At 29.6% G+C, this 25912-nt stretch overlaps 8 protein-coding genes across 9 annotated transcripts in view; 5 read left to right on the forward strand and 3 right to left on the reverse strand.

Annotated features, from left to right (window-relative positions):
• Positions 1-703: 703 nt before the first annotated feature.
• Positions 704-2130, forward strand: LOC134835849 (glyoxalase domain-containing protein 4). The gene is made up of 4 exons (XM_063850834.1): positions 704-826; positions 891-1048; positions 1133-1182; positions 1244-2130. Exons 2-4 carry the CDS (start codon positions 959-961, stop codon positions 1965-1967), a joined length of 864 nt encoding a protein of 287 aa, XP_063706904.1. The 5' UTR covers positions 704-826; positions 891-958; the 3' UTR covers positions 1968-2130.
• On the reverse strand, positions 2106-8015 carry LOC134835835 (rac GTPase-activating protein 1). 2 transcript variants are annotated; one of them, XM_063850817.1, is made up of 6 exons: positions 7880-8015; positions 7631-7755; positions 6412-7568; positions 3756-4006; positions 3385-3698; positions 2106-2416 (listed from the first exon to the last, which is right to left on the reverse strand). In XM_063850817.1, the coding sequence occupies exons 2-6, from the start codon at positions 7710-7712 to the stop codon at positions 2337-2339; spliced, it is 1884 nt and encodes a 627-aa protein (XP_063706887.1). In that variant the 5' UTR covers positions 7713-7755; positions 7880-8015; the 3' UTR covers positions 2106-2336. The 2 variants fall into 2 exon arrangements, with proteins under 2 accessions (XP_063706887.1, XP_063706886.1); XM_063850816.1 differs by having other exon boundaries at positions 7876-8013.
• Positions 4062-5624, forward strand: LOC134835839 (serine protease 42-like). Its single transcript, XM_063850822.1, has 2 exons — positions 4062-4554; positions 4616-5624. The coding sequence occupies exons 1-2, from the start codon at positions 4081-4083 to the stop codon at positions 5609-5611; spliced, it is 1470 nt and encodes a 489-aa protein (XP_063706892.1). The 5' UTR covers positions 4062-4080; the 3' UTR covers positions 5612-5624.
• A 196-nt stretch (positions 8016-8211) lies between the features above and the next one.
• LOC134835851 (uncharacterized) lies at positions 8212-9664 on the forward strand. The gene is made up of 2 exons (XM_063850836.1): positions 8212-8935; positions 9137-9664. The coding sequence occupies exon 1, from the start codon at positions 8327-8329 to the stop codon at positions 8918-8920; it is 594 nt and encodes a 197-aa protein (XP_063706906.1). The 5' UTR covers positions 8212-8326; the 3' UTR covers positions 8921-8935; positions 9137-9664.
• Positions 9665-10400: 736 nt separating this feature from the next.
• On the reverse strand, positions 10401-13787 carry LOC134835838 (cytoplasmic dynein 1 light intermediate chain 2). The gene is made up of 7 exons (XM_063850821.1): positions 13627-13787; positions 12855-13045; positions 12155-12797; positions 11480-11591; positions 11234-11419; positions 11106-11170; positions 10401-10883 (listed from the first exon to the last, which is right to left on the reverse strand). The coding sequence occupies exons 1-7, from the start codon at positions 13701-13703 to the stop codon at positions 10679-10681; spliced, it is 1479 nt and encodes a 492-aa protein (XP_063706891.1). The 5' UTR covers positions 13704-13787; the 3' UTR covers positions 10401-10678.
• A 2760-nt stretch (positions 13788-16547) lies between these two features.
• On the forward strand, positions 16548-18352 carry LOC134835845 (V-type proton ATPase subunit d). Its single transcript, XM_063850827.1, has 3 exons — positions 16548-16783; positions 16944-17707; positions 17769-18352. The coding sequence occupies exons 1-3, from the start codon at positions 16663-16665 to the stop codon at positions 17931-17933; spliced, it is 1050 nt and encodes a 349-aa protein (XP_063706897.1). The 5' UTR covers positions 16548-16662; the 3' UTR covers positions 17934-18352.
• Positions 18353-19468: 1116 nt separating this feature from the next.
• LOC134835841 (zinc finger protein OZF-like) lies at positions 19469-21923 on the reverse strand. The gene is made up of 3 exons (XM_063850824.1): positions 20722-21923; positions 19952-20138; positions 19469-19891 (listed from the first exon to the last, which is right to left on the reverse strand). The coding sequence occupies exons 1-3, from the start codon at positions 21616-21618 to the stop codon at positions 19704-19706; spliced, it is 1272 nt and encodes a 423-aa protein (XP_063706894.1). The 5' UTR covers positions 21619-21923; the 3' UTR covers positions 19469-19703.
• A 1072-nt stretch (positions 21924-22995) lies between these two features.
• Positions 22996-25912, forward strand: part of LOC134833145 (death-associated protein kinase related-like) — a 43625-nt gene continuing 40708 nt past the window's right edge. Inside the window, exon 1 of the mRNA XM_063847370.1 lies at positions 22996-23932. Within this exon, the coding sequence (XP_063703440.1) occupies positions 23817-23932 (116 nt within the window). The 5' untranslated portion in view covers positions 22996-23816. The remainder of the gene's footprint in view (positions 23933-25912) is intronic.

Raw genomic sequence — 25912 nt, forward strand, 5'->3', positions numbered from 1 at the left:
CAATTAAAAATTAAATTTTTTGACAATATTTGATTTTCTTTTAATTTTTTAGCAATTTTTAAAATTATTTAAAATTAATTAATTTTACATTTAATTTGAGTAAAAATTACTCATTTGTCATTAAATGAATATTTAAAAAAAAAACAATATACAAAATATTTTAAAAAATATATAACTTTAATTATAATTAAAATTTAATATTGAAAAAAAATACAAAATTTAAAAAAAAATATTTGAACTTTAATTTTCTTATTCGAAACGTTAAAATCGAAAAGGTTTTTAAAAAATAAAAAGAAATAAAAATTGAAGTTTTTGTTTCGTTAAAAAAACTTTAAAAAATTAAAAAAAAAATATAAAATTTCATCAAAAAAGATTAATTTGGGTCTATATATTTAAAAAAAATTATTGACAATTTTCAATTTTGAAAAAAATAAATTTGGAATTTTTTTTAATTTTGAAGAAATTGTATTTTTTTTTATATAAATTTTTCTCTCCAAAAATATTTTTTCGAAAATTTCTTAAGTTATTTTTCAAATTTTATTTTCAGTAATTTTCGAATGATTTTTTTTTAATTTTATAAAATTTTTCATCGAAATTTAAAATAAAATTTTAATTAGAAAATCGCAAAATAAATTAAAAATCAGTCAAAAAATTATTAAAATTTCATCGTTTTGAATGAAAAAAAAATAATTCAGAAAAGACAAATCTGGCAACCCTACCTTTGTGCAAAGCAATTCGGAGCACAATAACAAACGCCGCTTTTTCCGCGTTTTTCCACAATTTTCATCACAAAGCAGCAGATTTTTCCTTTTAATTTTAACATTTCGTAAGTAAAACCCCTCGTCAATGCCAAATTTGTTAATTTTTAAAACAAAAATTCTCTTTTTCAGATAAAATTTCGAATTCAGTGCCTTCCAATTGGAATATTTAACACAAAATTAACGATTTTCCTGAGAAAATGATTGCGGGACGTGCCTTGCATTATGTCTTCAAAGTGGCAAAACGTGCGGAAACCATGGATTTTTATCGCAAAATCTTGGGCATGAAGGTAACTTGCTGTGTCATTGTATTACAATGCATGTAATGACGCAATCCGATAGATAATTACACGAATTCCATCAATCTATTACAGATTCTGAGGCATGAGGAGTTTACGCAAGGTTGTGATGCTCAGTGTAACGGGTTTGTAATGAAATTCTTATGAAAAATTTGACTTTTTCAAAGATTTTCTTTTGATTTTTAGGCCTTATGACAATCGTTGGAGCAAAACGATGGTCGGTTATGGTCCCGAATCGTCTCATTTTGTCGTTGAGCTGACTTACAATTACGGCGTTACGAGCTACGAGATGGGAAATGACTTTGGCGGCATCACAATTCGTTCGTCGGCTGTCATTGAACGTGCCAAAGCCGCAAATTATCCATCGACAATGGAAAATGGCAAACATATTCTTGTCTCGCCGGGCGGTTATCGCTTTTTAATTGTCAACGAAACGCAGCCCACAGATCGTGATCCCGTGATGCAAGTCACTCTTAACGTCACAGATATCCCGAAATCCGTTTATTATTGGAACAGCACGCTCCAGATGAAAATTGTCGTTCAAACGGACAACAGTGCGGTTTTGACTTATGGCGAGAATCAAGCTCGATTGCAACTTAACAAGACCTCAGAACCCTTAAATCGGGCTCAAGCTTACGGAAGAATCGCTTTTGCGGTGCCCGGAGATGTTCAACCCGCGATTCAGGAGACCATCAAGAAGAATAATTGGCCAATTTTAACGGATTTGATCAAATTAGACACGCCCGGCAAGGCATCCGTTCGCGTAATAATCCTCGCCGATCCCGATGGACACGAAATTTGCTTCGTCGATGAGGAGGGATTTTCCGAGCTGAGCAAAGTTGACCCCGAAGGCGAAGCGTTGCTCGATAAAAACATCGCGAAAGACCCGTTCGAGCAGCAAAAGGCGTAAAAAAACTCTCGAAAAACTGTTTCTTGATTCGAATTTTGGACATCCGTACAGTACAAAAGCCTCTTTCGCAATAACTTTTTTTTTTATCTGTAGCTTACGTGGTGATGGATCTGGCAATAAAAAAATACGTAATTTAATGTCAAATAAACAAAACATCGTATATTACTGGTCCAATGGAAACTGGTTGTTGGTGGTTAAATACATTTTAAATGGTATAGAGATACAAAAAATTTCGTTATTATCTACAAAAGGATTAAGTTTATGATGCTTGCGTCGTCTTTCGAGACACTTTTCTTAAAATTATGTGTTTAAAAATACTTTTTTTTATTGTTGATCATCGTTTTTTGTGTCACAACGCTCGAGTGATGATTATTTGTTCTTGTTTTTCGGGTAGGGGGGAGTCGCGTAATACTTTCTTTCCTTCTTGGCGGAGCGCAATGATGGAGTACCTTAAAAAAAAAATCAAATTTTAATTTTTTTCTATCGAAATTTTTAAATTTTTGAAAAAAAAGTGAAAAAATTCATCTGAAATTGAAATTTTTTAATATTTTTCAAGAATTTGATAAAAATTTTTCTATTTCATACAAATTTTTAATAAAAGGACTTATAAAAATATTTTTCACACAATGATATTTAAATATTTGAAAATTATTTAAATTTTATTTTGATCAATTTTATAATAAAATTTTAAATTATTTGAGATTTTTTTTAAGAAATTATTTTATTTTTTTTTTTATTTTTAAAATTCTTTAAAAATTAATTTATATTTAATTTTATTTTAAAAGTTTTGAGATTTAAAAAAAAAAACTATTTAAATAAATTTTTTTTTTAATTTTTTTTTAAATTCGTTAAAATTTTAAAAAAATTCTTTGAAATTTAAATTTTAAAAATAAAAATTTTTTTTTTTTTAAATTTTTTTTAAAATAAAAAGTTAAATAAATAAAAAATTAAAATAAAAAAAATAAAAAAAAAATAATTAAAAAAAAAATTATTTAAAACAAAATTAATTTTATTTAAAAAAATTAAATTTTATTTATTTAAAAAAAAAATTTTAACTTTTTAACAAAATTTTTTAAAATTTTAATTTTAAAATAATTTTTAAATATTAAAATAAAAAAAATAAATTTTTAAATAATAAAAAAATTTTAAAATTTAAATTAAAAAAAATTAACATAATTTCCTTAAAAAAATCCCAAAATTTTTAAAATTAAAAAGAAAAATTAATCAAAATAATTTTTTAAAAAAATTAATTAAAAGCCAATTTTATGAAAAATATTTTTGAAAAAAAAAATTAAGAAGATTTAATTTCTTAAAAAATTTAAAAAATTCTTTCATAAAACTTTTTTTCATAAAATTTTTGATTTTTTAAATTACGACAAAAAATCAAAAATTTTTTAAATTCAAAAAAAAAACTCACCTCCAACATAATATTTCGGATTTTGTCCAACGCCTCCGCTTCCGCTGCTTCCATTGCTATTTGCATCATGTGCTGTATCGCGCTCCGGCTCCGAACTCGAAGTCACCGAATACCCAACGATATTTGTGCTCGTAAATTGATTCCAATAACTTCCCGGAATGTTGAGCAAATTTGTCATAATTGCCACTTGAATCATCGTTTCGCCGTACATTTGGTTCGGATCCAAGTCTGGATGCGAGTGATCAATCAACGTCGGTGCAAAAACTTTGGCAAGATTCTCCAAAGGCATCTTTATTTGCGGGCATTCAGCGATTCTGAAAAGAAATTTTAATTGAAAAAATGATTTTTTTTATAAAAAATTGAAAATTTACCTCTGCAAATGCTGGATCATGAACGCCAAGGTGTCTCGATTAGCTTCGGGAAGTCTTCCAACTGCCGCTTTTAAGCTTCTGATGACTTGATCGGGATGCGCTGCTTGTACGGCATTCGAAAATTCGGTCCACATGTTCGACGGAATGAGTTTGTCTTGCAACGAACGCAAGAAATCTTTCACACAACCACAAATTACGTGAATATCGATGTTTGTGAGACAAGGAATGGCTTTGCTGCGAAGATATTTCTCCTGAAAAGAGATAAAAAATTATTTCTAACGGTTTTCGCACATGTTTTGTTTTGTTTTTGTGACACGCGTTGACAATGTCGCTCGTTTTTTGTGTGTTTTTGACGATTTTAATCAAAAATTCTGAATCTCACTTCTTTCCAATTCATCACAGATTCGGAAAATTCACTCGAAATCCCGCGAGTCATACATTTTTCTCAACAGGATCGTTCTCGAGTGGCTCAAATCACTTTTTTATTGGACCAACATTCCCGCAATCTCAACATTTTGACATTAAACAACCTTTTTCGACGGATAGCAGGCAAGAATGGGGTCATGAGAGCCTTTCAGTGAACCAATGTGACTTCAATATCGAAGATTTTCGTGAAAATCGACCCAAAAACCCGTCTGTTGTGTGTAAATGGGGTCAAGAAATCATCATTGAACGTCATTCGCGAAGGAAATTTTGGTGCATTGGATATTTACCGCCCGCCGCAAGACGAAAAATGAGAAATCGAAGGAGTAAAGATGTTTTGACGGTCAAATTTGATCGAGGATATCGATTGGGATACGTAAGAAATTAATTTTTCATCAAATTTTTTCACTAAAAATTAAATTTTTACCCATTTTTAGTCCCCCGGAGGAATGTACGTTCAAAGCTCCCGAGATTTGGTCGAAAATTTTCACTTGGATCCAAATTCCTTGAACAAAATCATCATCAAGGGTTCATTTCGAGGCTTTCCTGACATCGAAAATGTTGAATTTAATGGAAATCCGATCTGCGATCACCCGGTTGAAGGGAAAAAACGTTCATCAGAGCTTCCAGTGAGACATTCCTCTCCTCAAAATATTTGCGGGACACGACAATTGTATCATTCGGAGCTAATTTCCCATGGAGACGAAGCAAAATCTGGCGATTGGCCTTTTCATGCGTCAATTTTTCACACTTCCATCCGAACTTTTCAGTATAAATGCGGCGGGACGATCATCAGCGATACTTTTATTCTCACCGCAGCGCATTGTGTGTTGGAGCACGGCAATCTACTCATCCCGGAAAGGATAAAAGTGCACTTGGGACGTCATAATTTGAAAGTTTTTGATCAAAACTCGCAGGAATTTAGCGTTTTTCGCATCATTTGTCACGAAAACTTCAATCGAGAGACCGTTCGACACGACATTGCTTTGTTAAAGTTGAGCACAAGTGTCATTTTTACGAAATTTATTCAACCAGCGTGTTTGCCTTTAGAAAATTTTGACATTTCAGATCAAGTTGGAACAGTAATTGGCTTTGGGAGGACCGAAAAAGGCGAATTATCGAATGTTTTGCGCGAGGCAAAGATGAAAGTGCCCAAAACGATGGCTTGTCTCGACAGCAATCGGGATTTTTATGGATTATTTTTGTACGATGGGAATTTCTGTGCGGGAGAATTGGATGCGAAGAAAGCTGCTTGCTCGGGAGATTCGGGCGGCGGAATGTATTTCAAAATAAATGATTTGTGGGTAGTACGAGGCATTGTTTCGGTTGGCATGAGAAATGAGGAAAAGGAGGAAGGATGTTCGCCGGATAGTTATGTGCTTTATACCGACATTTACAAACACTTGACATGGTTGTTGGAAAAAATTCAATAAAAAAATGACGAAATAATGGTCAACATTTTTTTTTTTCGATTTTCTTTGAAATTTAAATTTTTTGATCTCAAATTGAATTTTTTTTAAATCAACTTGCAATTACTTGAACACAAGTTGAAATTAGTTGAAATTAACTTGAAATCTAGTTGAAATTAGTTGAAATTAAGTTGAAATTAGTTGAAATTTATTAAAAATTAGTTGAAATTTATTTTAAATTAGTTGAAATTAATTTGAAATTATTTGAAATTAACTTGAAATTACTTGAAATCAAGTTGAAATTTACTTGCAATTAGTTTAAAATAAGTTTCAAATTTTTGAAATAAAATTTTTCATTCTTGATTTGAAATTAGTTGAAATTAATTAAAAATTATTTGAAATTTATTTTAAATTAGTTGAAATTAATTTGAAATTAGTTGAAATTAACTTGAAATTAGTTGAAATTAGCTTGAAATTATTTGAAATCAATTTGAAATTTACTTGCAATTAGTTTAAAATAAGTTTCAAATTTTTGAAATAAAATTTTTCATTCTTGATTTGAAATTCTATTAGTTGAAATTAGTTGAAATAAATTAAAAGTTAGTTGAATTTTTTTTTAAATTAGTTAAAATTAACTTGAAATTAAGTTTCAAATTTTTGAAATAAAATTTTTCATTCTCGATACAAATTTTTATTAGTTGAAATTAGTTAAAATTAACTTGAAATTTCTTGAAATCAAGTTGAAATCAGTTGAAATTTACTTGAAATTAGTTGAAATTTGAACGAAATGCTAAGAAATGTTCATAATTTAAATTTTAACTTACCTTTAATGCTCTGACATCGCGTTCCGCACCAGAAATACGATAAATTCCAACTTCATTTAACCCACGACGTTCGATCTCATCAATGCAATGAATTAACAACGCTGGAATCATCGGTTTGAACTGCGTGACAAAGTCACTAATTGATCCAAGTCCCTTTTGCATCTGAGGCGTATTCGAAGCGGGAATACAAGCCATGCTCAACTTATCTGCACAATCTGGATGAACAGAAACGCGACAATTTTTGCACTTCAGGGCGACACAACCGAACCGAATCTTCTTCTCGCAATAAGTACACAACTCGGATTTGAACACTGTCTTGTTCGAGTACTCGTGACGACGTTCCTTGGCACGCGAAAGTGTCGGGGTTTGCATGACATTCGTTTGAAGCTCCGACAATGGCGGCGCTGAAGGCGTTTTCATGACACTCGTTGCTTGAAAAGGTGACTTTCGCGGCGTTTTTTGCGTATAAGAATTTTTCGGAGCAAGATTTTCGGTTTCCATGATTTCGTCTGAAGTTGCAGGAACTGCTTCGACAACAGATTCTGCCAAAATTGGTCCGTTTCCTTGTGGGACAGTAACTTTTGCGTGTGCGACAATTTTCTCGCTGCCCTGAATTTCGATCGTTTTATGGGTGCTGCGACGCGTTTCGCGACTCTTGCGTTTGTTCATGGCGATTTGATGGGCGACGCCGGATGAGGCACGATGTTTTTTGTAACTTTTGTTGACTTTCGAGTGACAATCGAGGAAATCTTCTTCGGACTGTGTGATAGATAAATCCGACAAAAATGAGCCCGTTGAGTTAATTTCGTTGCAAAGTTGCTCCTCGACACGCAACAAATGCGCGGATTTTCGTTTTTTCTGGAAGTTATTGAATTGCTCGAATTTGCTGCGAGTCTCATCTTTGATTTCCCGATCGTTTTTCAGCAAGTCGAAAACTGCCGTCATGCGACGTTCCAACTGTTCACGTTCGTGTTCGGCATCGCGACGTGCCTTGCTCTCGATATCGAGCAATTTTCGGGCGTGATGTAGTTTCGATTCGAGATCCGTCATCGTTTTACTCGCAGATTCGAGCTCGATTTTCAATCTTTTTTCATTGTCCAAGAGTTGGACCCATTGTTTGCGACATTCCTCTTGCAACTGAAGAAATTTCAAAAATTCTACAAGAAAAAAAAATTTTTTTTTGAAAAAAATCAAAAAATCCTTGAAAATATTGAATTACCTTCTTCCGCGATTCCATCACTCAACACTGCATGATTTCGCCGCAGATCATCGAAAGCCGCAATTGTGCTTAAAGTGGACATATTTTGAGTTTTATGTCGATTTCGCTAACATCCAATGCCAATCCTGATGAAAAATGCAAGAAATTATTAAAATTCAGTAACGAACTTTGTGTGAGAGACGCGCGAATGAGTCATCCGCAATGTTTTTCACGGATTTTTACCAAAATTTGTCTCTAACGAGCACTTACCTTCAATTCGAACGCGTTTTAGGGGTTCCGTGAGAATATTTAAAGCAATATTTCTTGATAATTAATGGCTAAATAGGGAAAAAATGCACAAAAAATACACGATAAACTTTTCCAACCAACGACTTTGACAGTTTTTTCCGTTAGAAGTGTTTGAATTGTGGTTGGGGTTGCGAGTTTTGACAGGTCCCAGTCACATTTTGCATTGAAAATTATTTGAAATTGTCGTTAAAATACCGTTTTTCATATTTTTTGCTAAAAAAAATAATTTTTCATAATAAATTTTGATAAAAATTATTAAAAAAATTAAAAAATTATCAAAAATAAGGGTTTTCAAGTCAAAATTTCGTTAATTTCTGATAATTTATAAAAAAAGTCACCATTTTATGAGATCATTTTGTTTGTTTACCTCGCCTCGTTATCAGCTCAAAATAAAAAATCACAAAATAAATGGAGCCAAATCCCTCAAAAACTGTCGAAATGCTGAAATCCAACATCGAATCAGCTCTCGAACGCATCAAAGGTCTCAGCATCTCCGAAAATCCATCAAAACCCACGGAAAATCCTTCAGAAATCCTCACGCGTCGTGATTCCTTCTGTGCCAACATTTACAACACCCTCCAAGAAATTAATTCAAGCGAAATTAAGGATGAGCTTCAAAAAGTCGACCAACAAATCGCCCAACTTAAACGCATCAATGCCAAAGTCAACTGGGAGATGATTGTGATTAAAGCGGAATTGTCCCGCTTTTCCGGCGACGCCATCGAGGATCAACAAATTTCGCATCTGGAATCGGAAGTACAACATTTGGAAATTGCAGCGAAGCATCCAAACGCAGAAGATATCCTCGAAATTGCTCCATTTCCGAAGAAAAAGTGTCTCGTGCCGCCAAATACGCCAGATGGGGTTTCAGATGACGAAGATTCGAACCCATTATCGCCAATTTTTGATTTTTCCGGATGTTTCGAGACAAATGGAGCTCCGAATAAACCATCGCTCGTGTTTAAAAGATCATCATTGGCTTCCGCTGCAGAGGAAAATTAATTTAAAAAAAATTAGGTAATTGAAATTTTTTGTTTCGCGATCTTTATTCATTGTTCCTTTTACATTTTTCTCATTTTAAATTATTAAATTAATTTTTTATGGAAGTTTCTCCCAGTTTTGAATATTTTTTTCTTACGTACGGATTGGATTAGTTTTTTTTTGTTAGTTCGACTAACTTAGTTGCTTTAAATTATTTTTTTTCGTTTTTCTTTTCAGGTTTTCAGAGGTTGACTTGACAAGATTCCTTTCGTATTAGATTAAGATTCTCCATTAATTATTTAATTGTTACTTGTTTTGATAATACTAGACATGAGAAATGTTGAAAGCTGCAAAGAAATTGATTAATGACAATTTGATGGAAGCAACAACGAATGTATTTTTTACGTTAAAGCTACGCGTGTTCTTGTTAAATTTCACAAAAAAAGGAAAATATTTGAAATCTGAAGCAATTTTGGATGCAATGTACTAAAAATTAATTATATCATTTGTAGAATTAATTAAATAAAAGCTGAAAAAAGTCAGCTGTTAAATTAAATACGAGCAATAACAAAAAAAAAATGGCCATGCTTCATTTTTTAATTGAATTATTTTTTTTGTTCCTGAATTGAAGATAATTTATCTTCTTTTTGATTATTTATTGACTTTCTGAACAATTTTTTCATTATTTTTTTTTGTTTTGGTAAAAATTTGGGAAAAATTGTTCAGAAAGGTCTCTCTCATGTCTTTCAATGTTAGATATTAATGTTAAAAATTAAAAATGAGTCGCTTTTTAAATTTATTTCAAAATTTTTTGAAGTTTTGAATTTTAATTGATTTTTCAATGGATTTATTAAATAAATATTTTTTGAATATTTTAAATATTTTATGAATTGAAGTTAAATTTAATTTAAAATGAAATTTTTTTTAATTTATTTTGAATTTTAATTAATTTTTAAAAAAAATTAATTTAATTTTTTTAAAATAAAATTTTTTTAAAATAAAAAAAAAATTTTTTAAATTTAAATTTTTAAAATTTAAATTTTTAAAAATTTAATTTTTTTTTTTGAAAATTTTAAAATTGGTTAAATTTATTTTTGATTTTTTTTTATTTTTTTAGATATTTTTTTTTTAATTAAATTTTAAATTTATTTTTTAATTTGTTTTTTTTTTAATTTAATTTTTTTTTTAATATTTTTAATTTTAATTAAAAAAAAAAAATTTTAAAATAAATTTAAAGCGACTTTAATTAGATAAAAAATACTAAAAATAAGAAAATAATAAATAAATTTATATACAAAATATTTTGTTTGATTTTTCAATTATTTTCATTAAAATTTTAAATAAATTTTAATTTTAAGAAATAAAAAATTGATTGGTCAATTCCCGTAGTAATTATTAATTATCATTTAATTTTATTCTTATTTACTTAAATTTTACAATTTACAGGCATTAGTACGAATTTTTGTATGTTTTAAGGTAATGTTGGTTCCAATGTTTTTTTTAAAGATTTTTTAGTATTTTTTTTAGAAGAAAATCATGCATAGAAAATTTGTATTTTTTGTCGTCTTTTTTTAAGAAGTTGACCTTGATTTTTTTTTTTGAAAAGTTTTATTGGAATCAAGAGTATTTATTAACTTTATACGTTTTTTTTGTTTGCTTTAAACTCAAACTCACAACTAAACTGCGGCACTTTCAACGAGTTAATTACAAATTTTTAACTCACTCTCATGCGATTAATTTAATAATATGTAAATTTTTTTTTTCGTAATGACTCAGACTTTAACAATCCGACGACTGTGGTTGTGATGCAAAGTCGAGATCCTTTTTTGCACTTCGCGTCAGTCGATCAAGTTCGGCAGCAGCATCCGTTCGCATCGCAATTTTATCGCCATCCGTGCCATTCGTTGCGGTACGAGCTTGCGTTGTGGGACTTGCGCCGCCGAGCGATGGGCTGCCAGGAGATCCGCTTTTCTTGTGCAATAATCTGCGAGAAAATTTAAAAAAATTTAAATTTTTTAATAAAAAATTAAAAAAAATTTTTGATAAAAAATTAAAAAAATTTAAAATAAAATTTAAAAAAAATTAAAAAAAAAAAAAAAAAAATAAAAAAAATTTTTTTTAAAAAAAAAAATTTTTAAAATTAAAAAAAATTTAAAAAAAAAAAAAAAAAAAAATTTAAAAATTATCTTAAATTTTTTTGACTTACGAATTAAAGAAGTTCGCCAAAACGCCTTCGCCTCCGGGAGTTCCTCCCGCATTTTGACCAAGACCCTAAAAAAGATAAAAATAAAAAAAAAATTGAAAGTTGGATGGCATGCACGAACAAAAAAATACCTTTACCGGTGATCGATTATCTCCTGTACCGACAGGCCTCGTTGGCGTTTTTGTTGAGCTTGGAACGCGTAATGGCGACTCACCGCGAATCGGCGTTTGACCTTGTTGCTGCAATATTTGCTGTTGCTTGGCCAAAAATGCTTGTTCGTCTTCTGTTTGCACTTCGATTTCCCGATTTGAAACAGTCTGAAAATTTTTTTTATTAAATTTTTGGATTTTTCTTGAATAAAAAATGTAAAAAATTACCTTTCTCGAAGGAGGTGTTGAAATAATTTCAGAATATGGGTCTTCGGGTTTGCATGATTGCATATTTTCGTAAAGGATACTAATTTTTTTCATGTTATCCCATCCAGCAGGACTGAAAAAAAAAATTAAAAATTAATATTTTTCATCAAAAATTATTTTTTTTTATAAAATAATAAGTTTGGTCATAAAAATTTGAAATTTTTTCACATAAATTTTTTTTTTCACAAAAAATTAAATTTTTTTACTAAAAATTTTTTTTTATGAAGTTTAATTTTTTTTTGTATCAAAAAATTAAAATTTTTTGTAAAAATTGATTTTTTTCTCACAAAAGTTAAAATTTTTTCTTTAAAAAGTCAAATTTTTTTTTACAAAGATTAAAATTTTTCACAAAAATTTAAAATTTTCTTACAAAAGTTTAAATTTTTCTTTAGAAATCGAAATTTTTTCACAAAATTTATTATTTTCTCACAAAAGTTGAAAATTGTCTTCAAAACTTGTAACTTCAAAAATTTAGTTTTTTTCACAAAGATTAAAATTTGTAAAAAAAAAATCACAAAAATTAAAAATTTTCTTACTAAAAAAAATTTTTTTACAAAAATTTAAACTTTTCTCACTAAAATTTTTTTTTTCACAAAATTTAAAAACCTGTCATAAAAATTGAATTTTTTTTCTTACATTAGCACAGCATCCTTCTCGACAACGAGTGCAGGAGTCCTGAATGGCAGTCCGTAGATCCGATGCGTTAAGTATTTGTATAGTAGATCACAGTTTTTGTCTTCTTTTACACTCGAATAGAACAGGGATGCGCCATACTGAAGGCAAAACGTCCGTATCCACTGTTGCATAAAGTCAAAATGCTCATCTCGGTAATCGAGTTCCTTCTCCAACGTTGTCATATAGTCCGTTTTGGTGACAACCACGCAAATATCGACGCCCAAATTGGTCGTTAATACTCCATCCGGTAATGGCAACGCATCGACATCATCCTCAATCGAGGACAGGCGATTTGTACGATTTTTCAAGGGACTGCCCGGATCGAGATCATCGACGCCCGTCTCGCAGTAATTTTGCCACGCTGCTTCGAGTCGTTGTTTCGCGAGTTCGCGCGCATCCGCCGGCTCGAGCTTCAACTTGTCAATGTGATCTGACAAGACTTTGATCCAGTGCGTGAGTTGGTCTTCCCAGCTCCATGGCGTCGTCATCGATACGGTAAGGATAACAAGCGTATTTGAGAAATTGGTTTCGTTCAGCGCGTATTTCAGGAGATTTGTGTGACCTGGATCGCCATCTAACACCCACACGCCCAATCGCGTAACATCTGAAACGAGAAAAAAATTAAAAATCTCATTTTTATTAAAAAAAATTTTTTTTTTACCATCTCTGTACTCGTCTCTGACATCAATATATGCATATTCAAGCCCGGCGCCCTTTTTCGGGTCCTCTACACCTTGCAACTTGGCAATCAGAGTAGTTTTTCCGCTTGCATTATCTCCCAAAACTAACAGCGACTTGTTCGAAGGCAGCTTCGTGCTGCTTTGTGTCTGAACTTCACCCAATATTTCTGACCTGCAACGAAAAAAAATGTTAATTTGCAAGAATTGTTAAAGATGACGTAATTTTATGTGTTTGAAATAAATTATTTTGCCAATGTTTGTTTAGGTGTCACTTATCGATCACAGAAAAAAATGTAAAAAAAAATTTTTTTTTCGCTAAATTCTTATCAGAAATCATGAAAAGGGTCATTTCAAGGGTCAACCTTGAAATTTGAGACGAAATTCGATCAGATTCGATTTTTGTGATTCATCGCGACTCATATTTTTATGGCTTGTGTCGTACCTCTATTGCGTACATTCTCGCATATTTAACACAATACAAAGAAAAGACATTTGGAATTTCTTCCGTCGTCGTCGTATGTTTGCCTATTTCGCGATTTTCACCTGTCCCGATTCAAAAATTCATTGAAGGGGTCAAGGGTTTTCGTGCAAAATATCATCAAAGAGAAAATAGAAATGCAAATTTATGTAAGAAGAACAAAAAATGAAGTAAAACAAAAAAATCCCACGATAGGCGTTTTCATCTTTCAGGCAAAAGTAGAGTAGAGATACAGTGCCAACACACCGAGAGTTTTGCTTTTTTCTCATATTTACCATAAATTTTCGTTTATGTCGGTGCCATCCTTCTTTTTGTTGCCGGTAACACCATTCACTTGTGTGTTTTCTTCCATTTTCGCGTGTCGTAACTTCCGAGAACCTTTCGAATTTCCGAAAAATGATGGATGAGAATATTGTTCCGAATTATTGTTTTTCTTTTCGGCGACAAGCGATGAGCGACACTTTTTATGGGGCGTCGTTCATTGATGGCGTTGACATTTTTTTTGCATCCCCCTTTTTCTCATGGGGGAAAATTTTTACAATTTTTGAAATTTTTTTGATTTTTTTTTTAAAGTTTGTTTTTTGAAATTTTGCTCTAATTTATCATTTTTAATCATTTTATAACTCAAAATCAAAAAATTTTTTTGACATAGTTTTGTTTTAAAAACTAAATCAAGAGCAAAAAAACTGTGTCAAAAACTGTATCAAAGCAATTTTTGTCAAATCTTGCTCCAAATGGATAGAAATTTGTCTCTAATTTATCATTTTTAATCATTTTATAACTCAAAACTGCCAAAAAATTGAAACTGAAAAAAAATTTTTTCTTTGACATAGTTTTGTTTTAAAAACTAAATCAAGAGCAAAAAAACTGTGTCAAAAACTGTGTCAAAGCAATTTTTGTCAAATTTTGCTCCAAATGGATTGAAATTTGTCAGAGGGCTCTAATTTATCATTTTTAATCATTTTATAACTCAAAACTGCCAAAAAATTGAAACTGAAAAAAAATTTTTTCTTTGACATAGTTTTGTTTTAAAAACTAAATCAAGAGCAAAAAAACTGTGTCAAAAACTGTGTCAAAGCTATTTTTGTCAAATCTTGCTCCAAATGGATTGAAATTTGTCAGAGGGCTCTAATTTATCATTTTTAATCATTTTATAACTCAAAACTGCCAAAAAATTGAAACTGAAAAAAAATTTTTTCTTTGACATAGTTTTGTTTTAAAAACTAAATCAAGAGCAAAAAATGTCAAAAACTGTGTCAAACTGTGTCAAAAACTGTGTCAAAAACTGTGTCAAAGCAATTTTTGTCAAATCTTGCTCCAAATGGATAAAAATTTGTCAGAGGGCTCTAATTTATCATTTTTAATCATTTTATAACTCAAAACTGCCAAAAAATTGAAACTGAAAAAAAATTTTTTCTTTGACATAGTTTTGTTTTAAAAACTAAATCAAGAGCAAAAAAACTGTGTCAAAAACTGTGTCAAAGCAATTTTTGTCAAATCTTGCTCCAAATGGATTGAAATTTGTCAGAGGGCTCTAATTTATCATTTTTAATCATTTTATAACTCAAAACTGCCAAAAAATTGAAACTGAAAAAAAATTTTTTCTTTGACATAGTTTTGTTTTAAAAACTAAATCAAGAGCAAAAAAACTGTGTCAAAAACTGTGTCAAAGCTATTTTTGTCAAATCTTGCTCCAAATGGATTGAAATTTGTCAGAGGGCTCCAATTTATCATTTTTAATCATTTTATAACTCAAAACTGCCAAAAAATTGAAACTGAAAAAAAATTTTTTCTTTGACATAGTTTTGTTTTAAAAACTAAATCAAGAGCAAAAAAACTGTGTCAAAAACTGTGTCAAAGCAATTTTTGTCAAATCTTGCTCCAAATGGATTGAAATTTGTCAGAGGGCTCTAATTTATCATTTTTAATCATTTTATAACTCAAAACTGCCAAAAAATTGAAACTGAAAAAAAATTTTTTCTTTGACATAGTTTTGTTTTAAAAACTAAATCAAGAGCAAAAAAACTGTGTCAAAAACTGTGTCAAAGCTATTTTTGTCAAATCTTGCTCCAAATGGATTGAAATTTGTCAGAGGGCTCTAATTTATCATTTTTAATCATTTTATAACTCAAAACTGCCAAAAAATTGAAACTGAAAAAAAATTTTTTCTTTGACATAGTTTTGTTTTAAAAACTAAATCAAGAGCAAAAAAACTGTGTCAAAAACTGTGTCAAAGCTATTTTTGTCAAATCTTGCTCCAAATGGATTGAAATTTGTCAGAGGGCTCTAATTTATCATTTTTAATCATTTTATAACTCAAAACTGCCAAAAAATTGAAACTGAAAAAAAATTTTTTCTTTGACATAGTTTTGTTTTAAAAACTAAATCAAGAGCAAAAAAACTGTGTCAAAAACTGTGTCAAAGCTATTTTTGTCAAATCTTGCTCCAAATGGATTGAAATTTGTCAGAGGGCTCTAATTTATCATTTTTAATCATTTTATAACTCAAAACTGCCAAAAAATTGAAACTGAAAAAAAAAATTTTCTTTGACATAGTTTTGTTTTAAAAACTAAATCAAGAGCAAAAAAAACTGTGTCAAAAACTGTGTCAAAGCCATTTTTGTCAAATCTTGCTCCAAATGGGATAAAAATTTGTCAGAGGGCTCTAGTTTATCATTTTTAATCATTTTATAACTCAAAACTGCCAAAAAATTGAAACTGAAAAAAAAAAATTTTTTCTTTGACATAGTTTTGTTTTGAGAACTAAATTAAGAGCAAAAATACGTAAAAAAATACGTAAAAAATACGTAAAAAAATACGTAAAAAATACGTAATTTTGACTTTGAAATTTCATTTGATTTTATAGCTTGAAATTCATCAAAAATATGTTTAAATTTTCATACAAAAAAGAGCTTTGGAAAAAAAATTTCAAAAGTTAAAAATGTTTAAATTTTTTTCTTTCAAAGCTTAAGGAGCAATTAAAGAAGATCATCAATATAGAAAATAAAAAAAAGTAAGAAAATTTTAAAATTTCTTAAAAATCTCCAAAAATTTTATTGAAAATTTCAAAATTTTTCCTTTGCCCAAAGCCACAAATGAACGACGCCCTTATTGAATTACCGTTCAGCAATTTCATTTATCACTTTCATTCGTCTCATGAGTTATCCTGGATTTCTTCGTAAAATCCAGTCATTAGCCTCAATCGATCGTATCATATGACGATAAGAGAAAAAAAATATTGTTGGAAAATTTGTTGAAATTTCTCTTTGTAAGCAGCTTTTGTGGAAATAAAGTCGTGCAAAATCCTCCAAAATGACTGGATTCATGTTTAACATTGATGGGGGCTACCTCGAAGGCTTGTGCCGCGGATTTAAATGCGGAATCTTGAAGCAGACCGATTACTTGAACTTGGTTCAATGCGAAACATTGGAAGGTAAGACTTTCTTATTTGATTTTTCCACAAAAAAGAGTTTTTTCGGGACTTTTCAACTCTGATGACGTGTTTTCGAGAGATTTTATAAAAATTTCATTTTTTAACCAAGGAAGATTTTGTCTTGAAAAATGGTCACATGACTTTCTTGTCTCATCCACAGATTTAAAATTGCATCTGCAAGGCACGGATTACGCCCAATTCTTGGCAAATGAGCCATCGCCTCTCGCTGTGTCGACAATCGATGATAAATTGCGTGAAAAATTGGTTATCGAGTTCCAACATATGCGAAATCACGCTGTCGAGCCATTATCGACCTTCCTCGACTTCATCACGTACAGCTACATGATCGACAACATCATTTTGTTAATTACGGGCACTTTGCATCAACGTCCCATCACGGAGTTGATCCCAAAATGTCATCCGTTAGGCAGTTTCGAGCAAATGGAGGCAATTCACGTTGCCGCAACTCCCGCTGAATTGTACAATGCTGTGTTGGTTGATACGCCACTTGCTCCGTTCTTCGTCGATTGCATCTCCGAGCAAGATTTGGACGAGATGAACATCGAAATTATCCGTAATACGTTGTACAAGGCATATTTGGAGGCATTTTATGACTTTTGCAAGAGCATTGGAGGCACAACTGCTGACGTTATGTGCGAAATTCTCGCTTTTGAGGCAGATCGTCGTGCAATTATCATCACCATTAACTCCTTTGGCACGGAATTGAGCAAAGATGATCGTGCCAAGTTGTATCCACGTTGCGGAAAAATGAATCCTGATGGGTTATCGGCTCTTGCACGCGCTGATGATTATGAACAAGTGAAAATTGTCGCCGAATATTATGCTGAATATGCTGAATTGTTCGCTGGATCCGGAAATAATCCCGGCGATAAGACTTTGGAGGACAAATTTTTCGAACATGAGGTAAAAAAAATTAAAATTCTAAAAAAAAATAATTTTTAAAAAATTTTTTCTTTAAAAAAAGGTAAAACTAAACGTTTACGCCTTCATGCAACAATTCCATTTTGGCGTCTTCTACTCGTATCTGAAGCTAAAGGAGCAAGAATGTCGCAACATCGTCTGGATATCTGAGTGTGTCGCACAAAAACATCGCGCCAAGATTGACAATTACATTCCAATTTTCCAATAAATCAACGGCGAAACCCAAAAAGCATCACACCTCCGACATTTTGGGCTCAAAAAAAAATATTCATTAAAAAAAAGTATTGTTGTAAATATTAAATACTTGTGTTAAACAAAAAAATTCTATCAGTGTGCAAAAAGTAAAAAAAAAAATATTGTTACAATCAATTTTGAATTAAATTGCTGTTGTGGCATACGAAACGAACAATTGCCATTAAGTTCGCAAGAAAATTTTTAAAATTTTAATTTGTTACCTTTTTTCCTCTTCTTCAGACAAAAAAAAAGCTATTCGTGTATTGAACGGAATATATCATATACTACCTAAATATTATTATGCATGGTTGCAAATTACGACTATTAAACTTATTATTATTGTAAAGTTATAGAAAATTAAAGTTATGCAAATAAATATATAGAATCTATTTGAAAATGGATAAAATTTGAGTTTTTCTTTGATTATTTTTAAGGATATGAGAGATTTTTTTCTCTAAAAAGTCATTTTTTTTTTCATTTTGAGATAATTTAATAAAATTTTTGGCAAAAATTAAAAAAAAATATTTAAACGTATAAGAATTTTTTAGTCAGTTGGGGATTTAATTAAAGTTAAATTAAGTAATTTTGTATTTTGATCGAATTTTGAAATTTTAATTCATCAAAATTATTGAATTTTGTTTTATTAATTTAAATTTAATTTAAATCTTTAAAATTATTTTGGTTTTAGAAAAAATTAATAAGCCAAAAAAATATTTTGAAAAAATTAAAATTTTTTTTAAAATCAATTTTTATTTTATTTTTTATTTTAAATAATTTTGAAATTTATATTTTTTTGTTTTTTGATTGAATTTCGAAATTTCAATTCATTAAACTTAGTTTGAATTTTTTTGTTTAATTAAATTTTAATTTTTAAAAGTATTTTTGAAAAAATTAAAAAAATTTCAATTTTAATTAAAAAAAAAATTTAATTAATTTTAAAAAAAAAAAAATTTAAAAAAAAATATTTGAAAAAAAAAAATTTAAAAATTTTTTTAAAAATTATTAATTTTTTTTTTTTTTATTTAAAAAAATAATTCAATTTTTTAAGACTCATATTTTTTTTAATTTTTGCTTTGAAGAGAAAAAAAAAATTAATAAAAAAATTTTTTATTTATTTTTTTTCAAAAAAAAAAAATCAAAATTAAATTCAAATTTTTTATTTTTAATTTTTTTTATTTTAATTTTTTTTTTGAAAAAATTTTTAAAATCAAAATTTTTTGAAGAGAAAATGAAAATATTTTAAATTTTTAAAAATGAAAAATAAAAAAAAAAAGAGATTTCAATTTAAAATTAATTTATTTTTAAATTTTATTTTAATTAATTTATTTTTTTTTTTTTCAAGTGTCATATTTATTTTTTTTCAATATCAAAATATTTTTTTTGTTTCGAAGGTAAAAAAAAGAAAATTATAAAGTTACCTTATTAAAGATGAAATAAAAACTGACAAAAAAGTAAAAATTCGAATATATTTGATTTTGCAGAATTTTTTATTTGATCTTTTTTGCCATTGTTTGCCATTATTTTTTAACCTAATCTATAGATTATATTTACAAGCGTTCCTATTTAATTTTTAATTTAGCATACTTAAAAGTTACTTGCATGTTTTCTATTACATTTAGTTTAAAATAGTACCGATTTTTTAATAAGTGTAGTGTATTCCTTTGTCAATTTTAACTTTAATACGTATTTTTTGAATTATTCGCCTTGGATTTTTTTCTTAGTTGTCCAGCACAAGTAAAACTTATCAAAGCATCTTTCCCATTTCCGTGTGAGTCTTCAAATGTTTGTTCAAATTGTTGGACTGGTTGAAGCGTCGTTGGCAAATTGTGCATTCGAAGGGTTTTTCGCCCGTATGGATTCGAACGTGCGTTGACAGGTTGTTTTTCTGGTTGAAGGATTTCGGGCAATGAGGACAGAGATACGGTTTTTCGCCTAAAAATTTTTTTTTAAAATTAATTTGAATTTTTTTTTAAGAAAAATTGAAAAATTTACCTGTGTGAGTCCTTTCATGGGTGTTTCGATTGTTCGATTGAATGAATTTTTTCGGACAAAAACGACAAGCATACGGTTTGTCGTACACGTGAATCTTAATGTGCTCTTCATACTCATCCGCTTGTTGGAATGATCGGTGACAAAAACTGCATTTGAAGGGATCTTCAAAGACGTGTGTTTTGAAGTGCTGAAATTAAAAAAAAAAATTATTAGAAGAAAATTTTATTGAAAAAAAATTAAATAATATTTAATTAAGTTTGAGATTTTTTAATTTTTTTAAAAAATTAATTTTTAATTTATTTTTTTAAATAAATTTAATTTTAATTTAATTTTTTAAATTTTAATTTTAATTAATAAAAATTTAAATAATTTTTTTTTAAATTTTTTGCCATAGAATTTTCAAGGCAAAATATAAAATGTTTCAAAATTGATAAAAAATAAAAAAAAATAAATAAATAAAAATCGTATAAAAATAAGATTTAATATTAAATAAAAAAATAAATAAAATTAAAAAAAAAAAAAAATAAATTAAAAAATGAAAAAATACTTTTTAAAAAATAATTAATAAAAAAAATTAATAAAATTAATAAAAAAAATTAAAAAAAAAATAAAATTTAAAATTAAATAAATATAAAAAAAAATAAAAAAAAATAAAAATTTAAAATTTTTTTAAAAAATTAAATAAATAAAAAAAATAAATTAATTAAAATAATAAATATTTAAAAAATAAATTAATTAAATTAAAATTAAGAAAAATTTAATAAACTTACCGTTTTAAGATTATTTGACTGTGTAAATTGTTTTTGGCAAATTGTGCAAGTGTACGGTCTCTGACCCGCCTTGATGTTCTGATGCTTCGTCGTCATGTGCTTCGTTAGTTCATCTTCCATCATGAAGGCGATATTGCACACGGAGCAAATATGGGGCTTGCTATCCATGTGATAGCGAATGTGCTGCGTGAGTTCGGTGGTATTTTTGCACGTAAGTCCGCACGTGCCACAAATAAAGGGCAAATTTGTCGAATGCGTCTTGATGTGTGTCGACAAATTGTTCTTTTGATTGAACGCTCTTCCGCAAATGCTGCAAACGTAGGGTTTTTCGCCCGTATGGATCCTCTGATGCGTCTTCATGTTATTCGACTGCGAAAATTTCTTGCCGCAATACGAACACTCGTAATTTTTCTCGTTGTTGTGAATTCGCATGTGCGTTGCCAAATTATTGCTCTGAATGAAGGATTTCGAGCAAATTTCGCACGTAAAAGGTTTCTTGCCGTCAGCTACTTGATGTTGCTTCATGTGATGCTCCAACTCGGTTTGCGTCGGGAAAATTTTATCACAAATCATGCATTTTGCGGGTAACGGAGACGAGTTATTCGAATTCGCGGTGCTGTTGTGATGCGACACAGGAACGCCATTCGGTAAATTATTGCTCGACGAAACGGGATTTGCGGCTCGGAGATTTGAGATTCCCGCAGCTGCCAGCTGTAAATTCAAGTTTTGTTGTTGTTGCAGCAAATTAAGGTGTGGCGGCGCGTGTTGAAGTGCTGCGGATGCGGGATTCGGACCCGATGACGACGTCGACGAAGACGGCGAAGGAAACATTAGGCTACCATTAATTACTTGGGCGGGATTTTTCCACAATAATTGCTCGCTGTACTTTAAATCCATCCTCTTGCGTTGCTTTTCGAGACTTTTTTCACAGCAGTTTAGCGGCAATAAATGCAAAAGGCATGTCCAAACTCTATTGATTTTACATTAAACGGAACGACACAAAGGGTCATTAAAATAAATTGCCTTTTTTATGGGTCTCGCTATGGAGGATGGAAGGCTTTTTTCCTCCCGCTCAGCTGATTTCTACGAGATGCTTTTCTGATTCTGGACCATCCAGAGCTTGCGTTCGAACAATTTTCCCGCAATTGCACCGATAAAAATCACTGAAAAACTGCAAAAAATGGACTTCTGTTGTTGTTATTTTCTCGTCGCCAATTGCAATTTTGAATTAGCGTGAAGGCGAATTTTTTTAAATGAGTATACCGAAAATCGTACCGTAAAAATGGAGAAGGCTGGTTAAAGAAATTTTTCAAAAATTTAAAATTTTTTAGAATTTTTAATAATTTTTAAAGATTTTTGAAAACAATTGAAGAAAATTTCGAAATTTTTAGAAATTCATTAAAATCGAACATAAAAAAATAAATTAAACAAAATATTTTGAAAAAACGTTCAAATTGAATTTTTCGAAATTCGAAACTCTAATAAGAAAAAAATTTTTCAATTCAGAATTTTACTTTGAAAATTCGTATTTGTTCAAAAATTCATTGACAATTTTGTTTGAAAACTTTGCTAAATTTGACATAATAATGTTTCATTTGGTTTAAAATCCATTTTTTGCTTTTGATTTTCGAAAAAAATTTGATGTTCGAAAATTCGAAATAATTTTCAAATTTTCGAAAATTTGTTAAGAAACATAATTAGATTGTGGAAAACTTAAAATTTTCTTAAAATTTTTTATGAAAATTAAAAATAAATCAACGAATTTCAAAAAAATTTAAAGGTTAAAGTTTGAAAAATAAATATTTCTTTCATAAACATTAAAAATGATTTTCGAAAATTGAAAATTTTAATGGGAAAAATATCTTTTTTTCCTCAATTTTATATTTTTTTCTCAGAGATTGCATTTCTTATAAACTTTTTAAATATTTTTAAAAGAATTAATATTTGACAAATTTCGTATGACAATTTCCTTTAATTTCGAAAAATTTGATCTAATTTTTAATGAATTTCTGATAATTTTTCGATAAGAAGCTCCTTAATGAAACTGAAACCTTTGGTTATCGAAAAATTTTCATCCAAGCTTCAAGTTCTCCATCAAAGTCTCATTTAAAGAGAAAAATCTTGAATGAAACACTTATTCAAGCTGTCAAATCAACTCCCAATCTTGTTGTACAAGTTGTCAGTGTCAACTCTCAAACTCTTGATCAATTTCAGCCAACCCAATTTTTTGTTGTCTGAAATTAACTGACACACAACTTCAGTCGAAAGGGATCTCTGAAAGTGTTAACGACGACTTGAAACTTGAAACGCTGTGGAATAGTGAATTACTTGTGAAATTTAAATTTCCTCTTGAGGCACCTTTTGCGCTATTTGTAGCGATAGAATTTCATCGTTTATCCGTTACACTTTACCATTCGGAGCAACATTTCGAGTATAAATCGGGAATTTATTATTTGTTCTCCCATCGGGATAGTAATTGTTCGCTAAAGTTGAAAGAAATCGGTCCTGTGAAGAAAATAAATTGAAATTTTGGTACTTTTGATTGTTTTTCACAACTTTTCGTGAGAATTGAAGCAAAAGCAGCCAAAAATTTACGAGAAAAAAGGGACTTTACACACGCACACAAACGTTCAACTTCATATCAGAAGGAAAAAAAGAACTTGGAGTGAATAATAAATTTTTTGTTGTGTGTCGTATAGTTGTTGTTGTTGTTACAGAGAGTAGTAGTAATAAAATACTCCGAAAAAAAAAGTAATTTGATGCAATTGTTCTTCCATCCAAGTGAGAGAGACGTGAAGATTGGAAGAAAGTAGTGAAGTGAACTCGTAAAAATACAAGGAAACATGCAATTTTACAGTTACGAGCAAAACTATTCTAATCTTCTTCTTCTCATAGAAAATAATTAATTAATTCAAAATATACTTGTTTGGGCCCCTCGTTAGTTCTCTCGCGTCGTTGCGTTTGAACGAGGGTGTATGTGACAAAAGTTGAAAGAAAAAAAAATTAATTAAACCGAAAAAAAAATTTGTGCAAAGAGAAATCACAATCCAGTTTGAAAAAAAAAATTATAGTCAACTCTCAAAAATTGTGACAAAATGTATGCTGATGGGATTACGCACAAAGGCCAAGGGTTTCTGGAAGCCGATTACACCAAAGTGCTCGTCAAGCAGTTGGATGAAATATTTGACGTTGAAACATCTCCATTCGCAAGGTAAGGACCGTTTATTTCATTTTCAATGCAAAAACAACATTTTTTCGTCGTCGAGAGACTGCTTGTGTGTGTGAGGTACGAAAGATCGAAACGAAACAAAATAAAAGTAAAATCACAATAAATATGTGTGTATAAAGTAAGGCAAAAATATAAAAGAAAAGAGAGATGCCCATAAAAAATATTTTTTTTAAAGCACTTGAACAACATCACTCACAGGGATGTCAAAACGAAAATTTTCCTTCTCAAGAATTCATGAAGAAAATAAATTTCTCGAGAGAAAACTCGAAAATTTAACATTAATTAACACCCTTTCCATACAAGTCTCCAACTCAACAAATTATATTACTATGTACATAATCTCACCATTGATATACATAAATAAACGCCTGATCATATTATTATTTATAAAAACATATTAAAATATAAAAGAAAAAGAAAAGAGGTTCACTTTCAGACTTGTACTCTGGAAAAGAAACGTAAGAAGAAGAAGAAGAAAGAAACGATACGATGCGTTCAACAAAAAATAATAAAAATTCAAACATATGTTAATGCTACACTTCTACTCGTCGTCGCTGTTGCTGTCTCATATATGAGATATGTGTGTGAGCATGAAATTCAGCTTTTTCCTTACAACTAACTCTTACCATCGACGACGATCGACTAACCGACACAATGGCTCTCGTAGCTGCGTACAACTGCGAACTGGTTGCATTTTTCTGCTATTTTCTTGTTGTTTCTTGCCATGTTTCTCGTGTTCGTACGAGAGAGTTGTGAAAAGACTGGCAAGTAAGCAGGCAAAAGTATGTTGTTTGGTCGGTCTTCGATATCGGGTAGAGAGCGAGATCAACCAGCTGCATTTATTATTATTATTATTAAATTTCATGTGTGTCTTGCATGCTGTACTTTGCCATAAAAATGAAGAAAAAAAATGCAGGAAAAAAAATTCATTCATTTTTTTTTGTTTTATGTGACGTGGAGCCCTAATTTTATAATTTTTTTCGATAACTCCATGTTTAAAAGGTTAACATAAAAAACATCGAAATACGGAGAAGGAAATTTCGTTGGATTGATGAGAAAAATATTTATAATAAAGCATGAACAAGGTAGAAAAATTTAGAACCTGAAAATAAAAAAAATAATGCATTAGTAAAATTTAATTTTAAAGACTTACCATTAGAATCAGACTCACTTTTTTTAAAAAATCAGGCGACAGAGGAACTCCTATTTTTTTTTACAGAGAACTTTAATAGTAAATGCTCCGTGTGTAACAAATGCAAACAAGAAAAGTTGTAAAAAAACTATAAAATATAGCAGAAAAGAATAAATAATCATAATAATAATATAAAAACAACAGCAAAACTAATAAAATAACCTTAAGGTAACTCCAACTCACGAAAATTTTGTGATATTTTATATACGGTACACAGATATTTTATTATAAATTTAAAAAGTTTCTAGTTTTTTTTCGTCGTCGTCGTCGTTGTTGTTGTTGCTGTAACTTACTGCATGCACCAAAACTCCCCGTGTTGCATACACTGCAAGTATTCATAATAATAGGAGGTTAAATGTTTATTATTATTAAGCATTTTTTTTTGCTATTTATTTGTCTTTATTGGGAAATGTTTTGTTTTATTTTTATATAATTTTTTATAGAAAAAAAAGAGAGGAGGTGACTTGACTCTAGTTTGTTGTAAATAAATGTTTGTTTGTTCCAATTTTTTTAAAGTTGTTTGTGAATTTATGTGTTTTCCGGGTCTGGCTTCGTCTGGAAGTGTTATGAGGTTAGATTAGATAACAATGAAGCGTGCGTGTTGGGAAGTGCATCTGATGGGATTGTCTGCATTTTTTTATCATAAAGAAGTTGAAATGAGTTTTTTTCTTAAAATTTAATTGAAAATTAATAATTTTTTATCAAAGTTATTTCTTTAAAAAAATATCGTTAATGAGTTTTCTTAAAATTTAAAAAAAAAATTCAAAAAA

This window comes from Culicoides brevitarsis, chromosome 3 (genome assembly GCF_036172545.1).
Source record: "Culicoides brevitarsis isolate CSIRO-B50_1 chromosome 3, AGI_CSIRO_Cbre_v1, whole genome shotgun sequence".
NCBI lineage: Eukaryota > Metazoa > Arthropoda > Insecta > Diptera > Ceratopogonidae > Culicoides > Culicoides brevitarsis.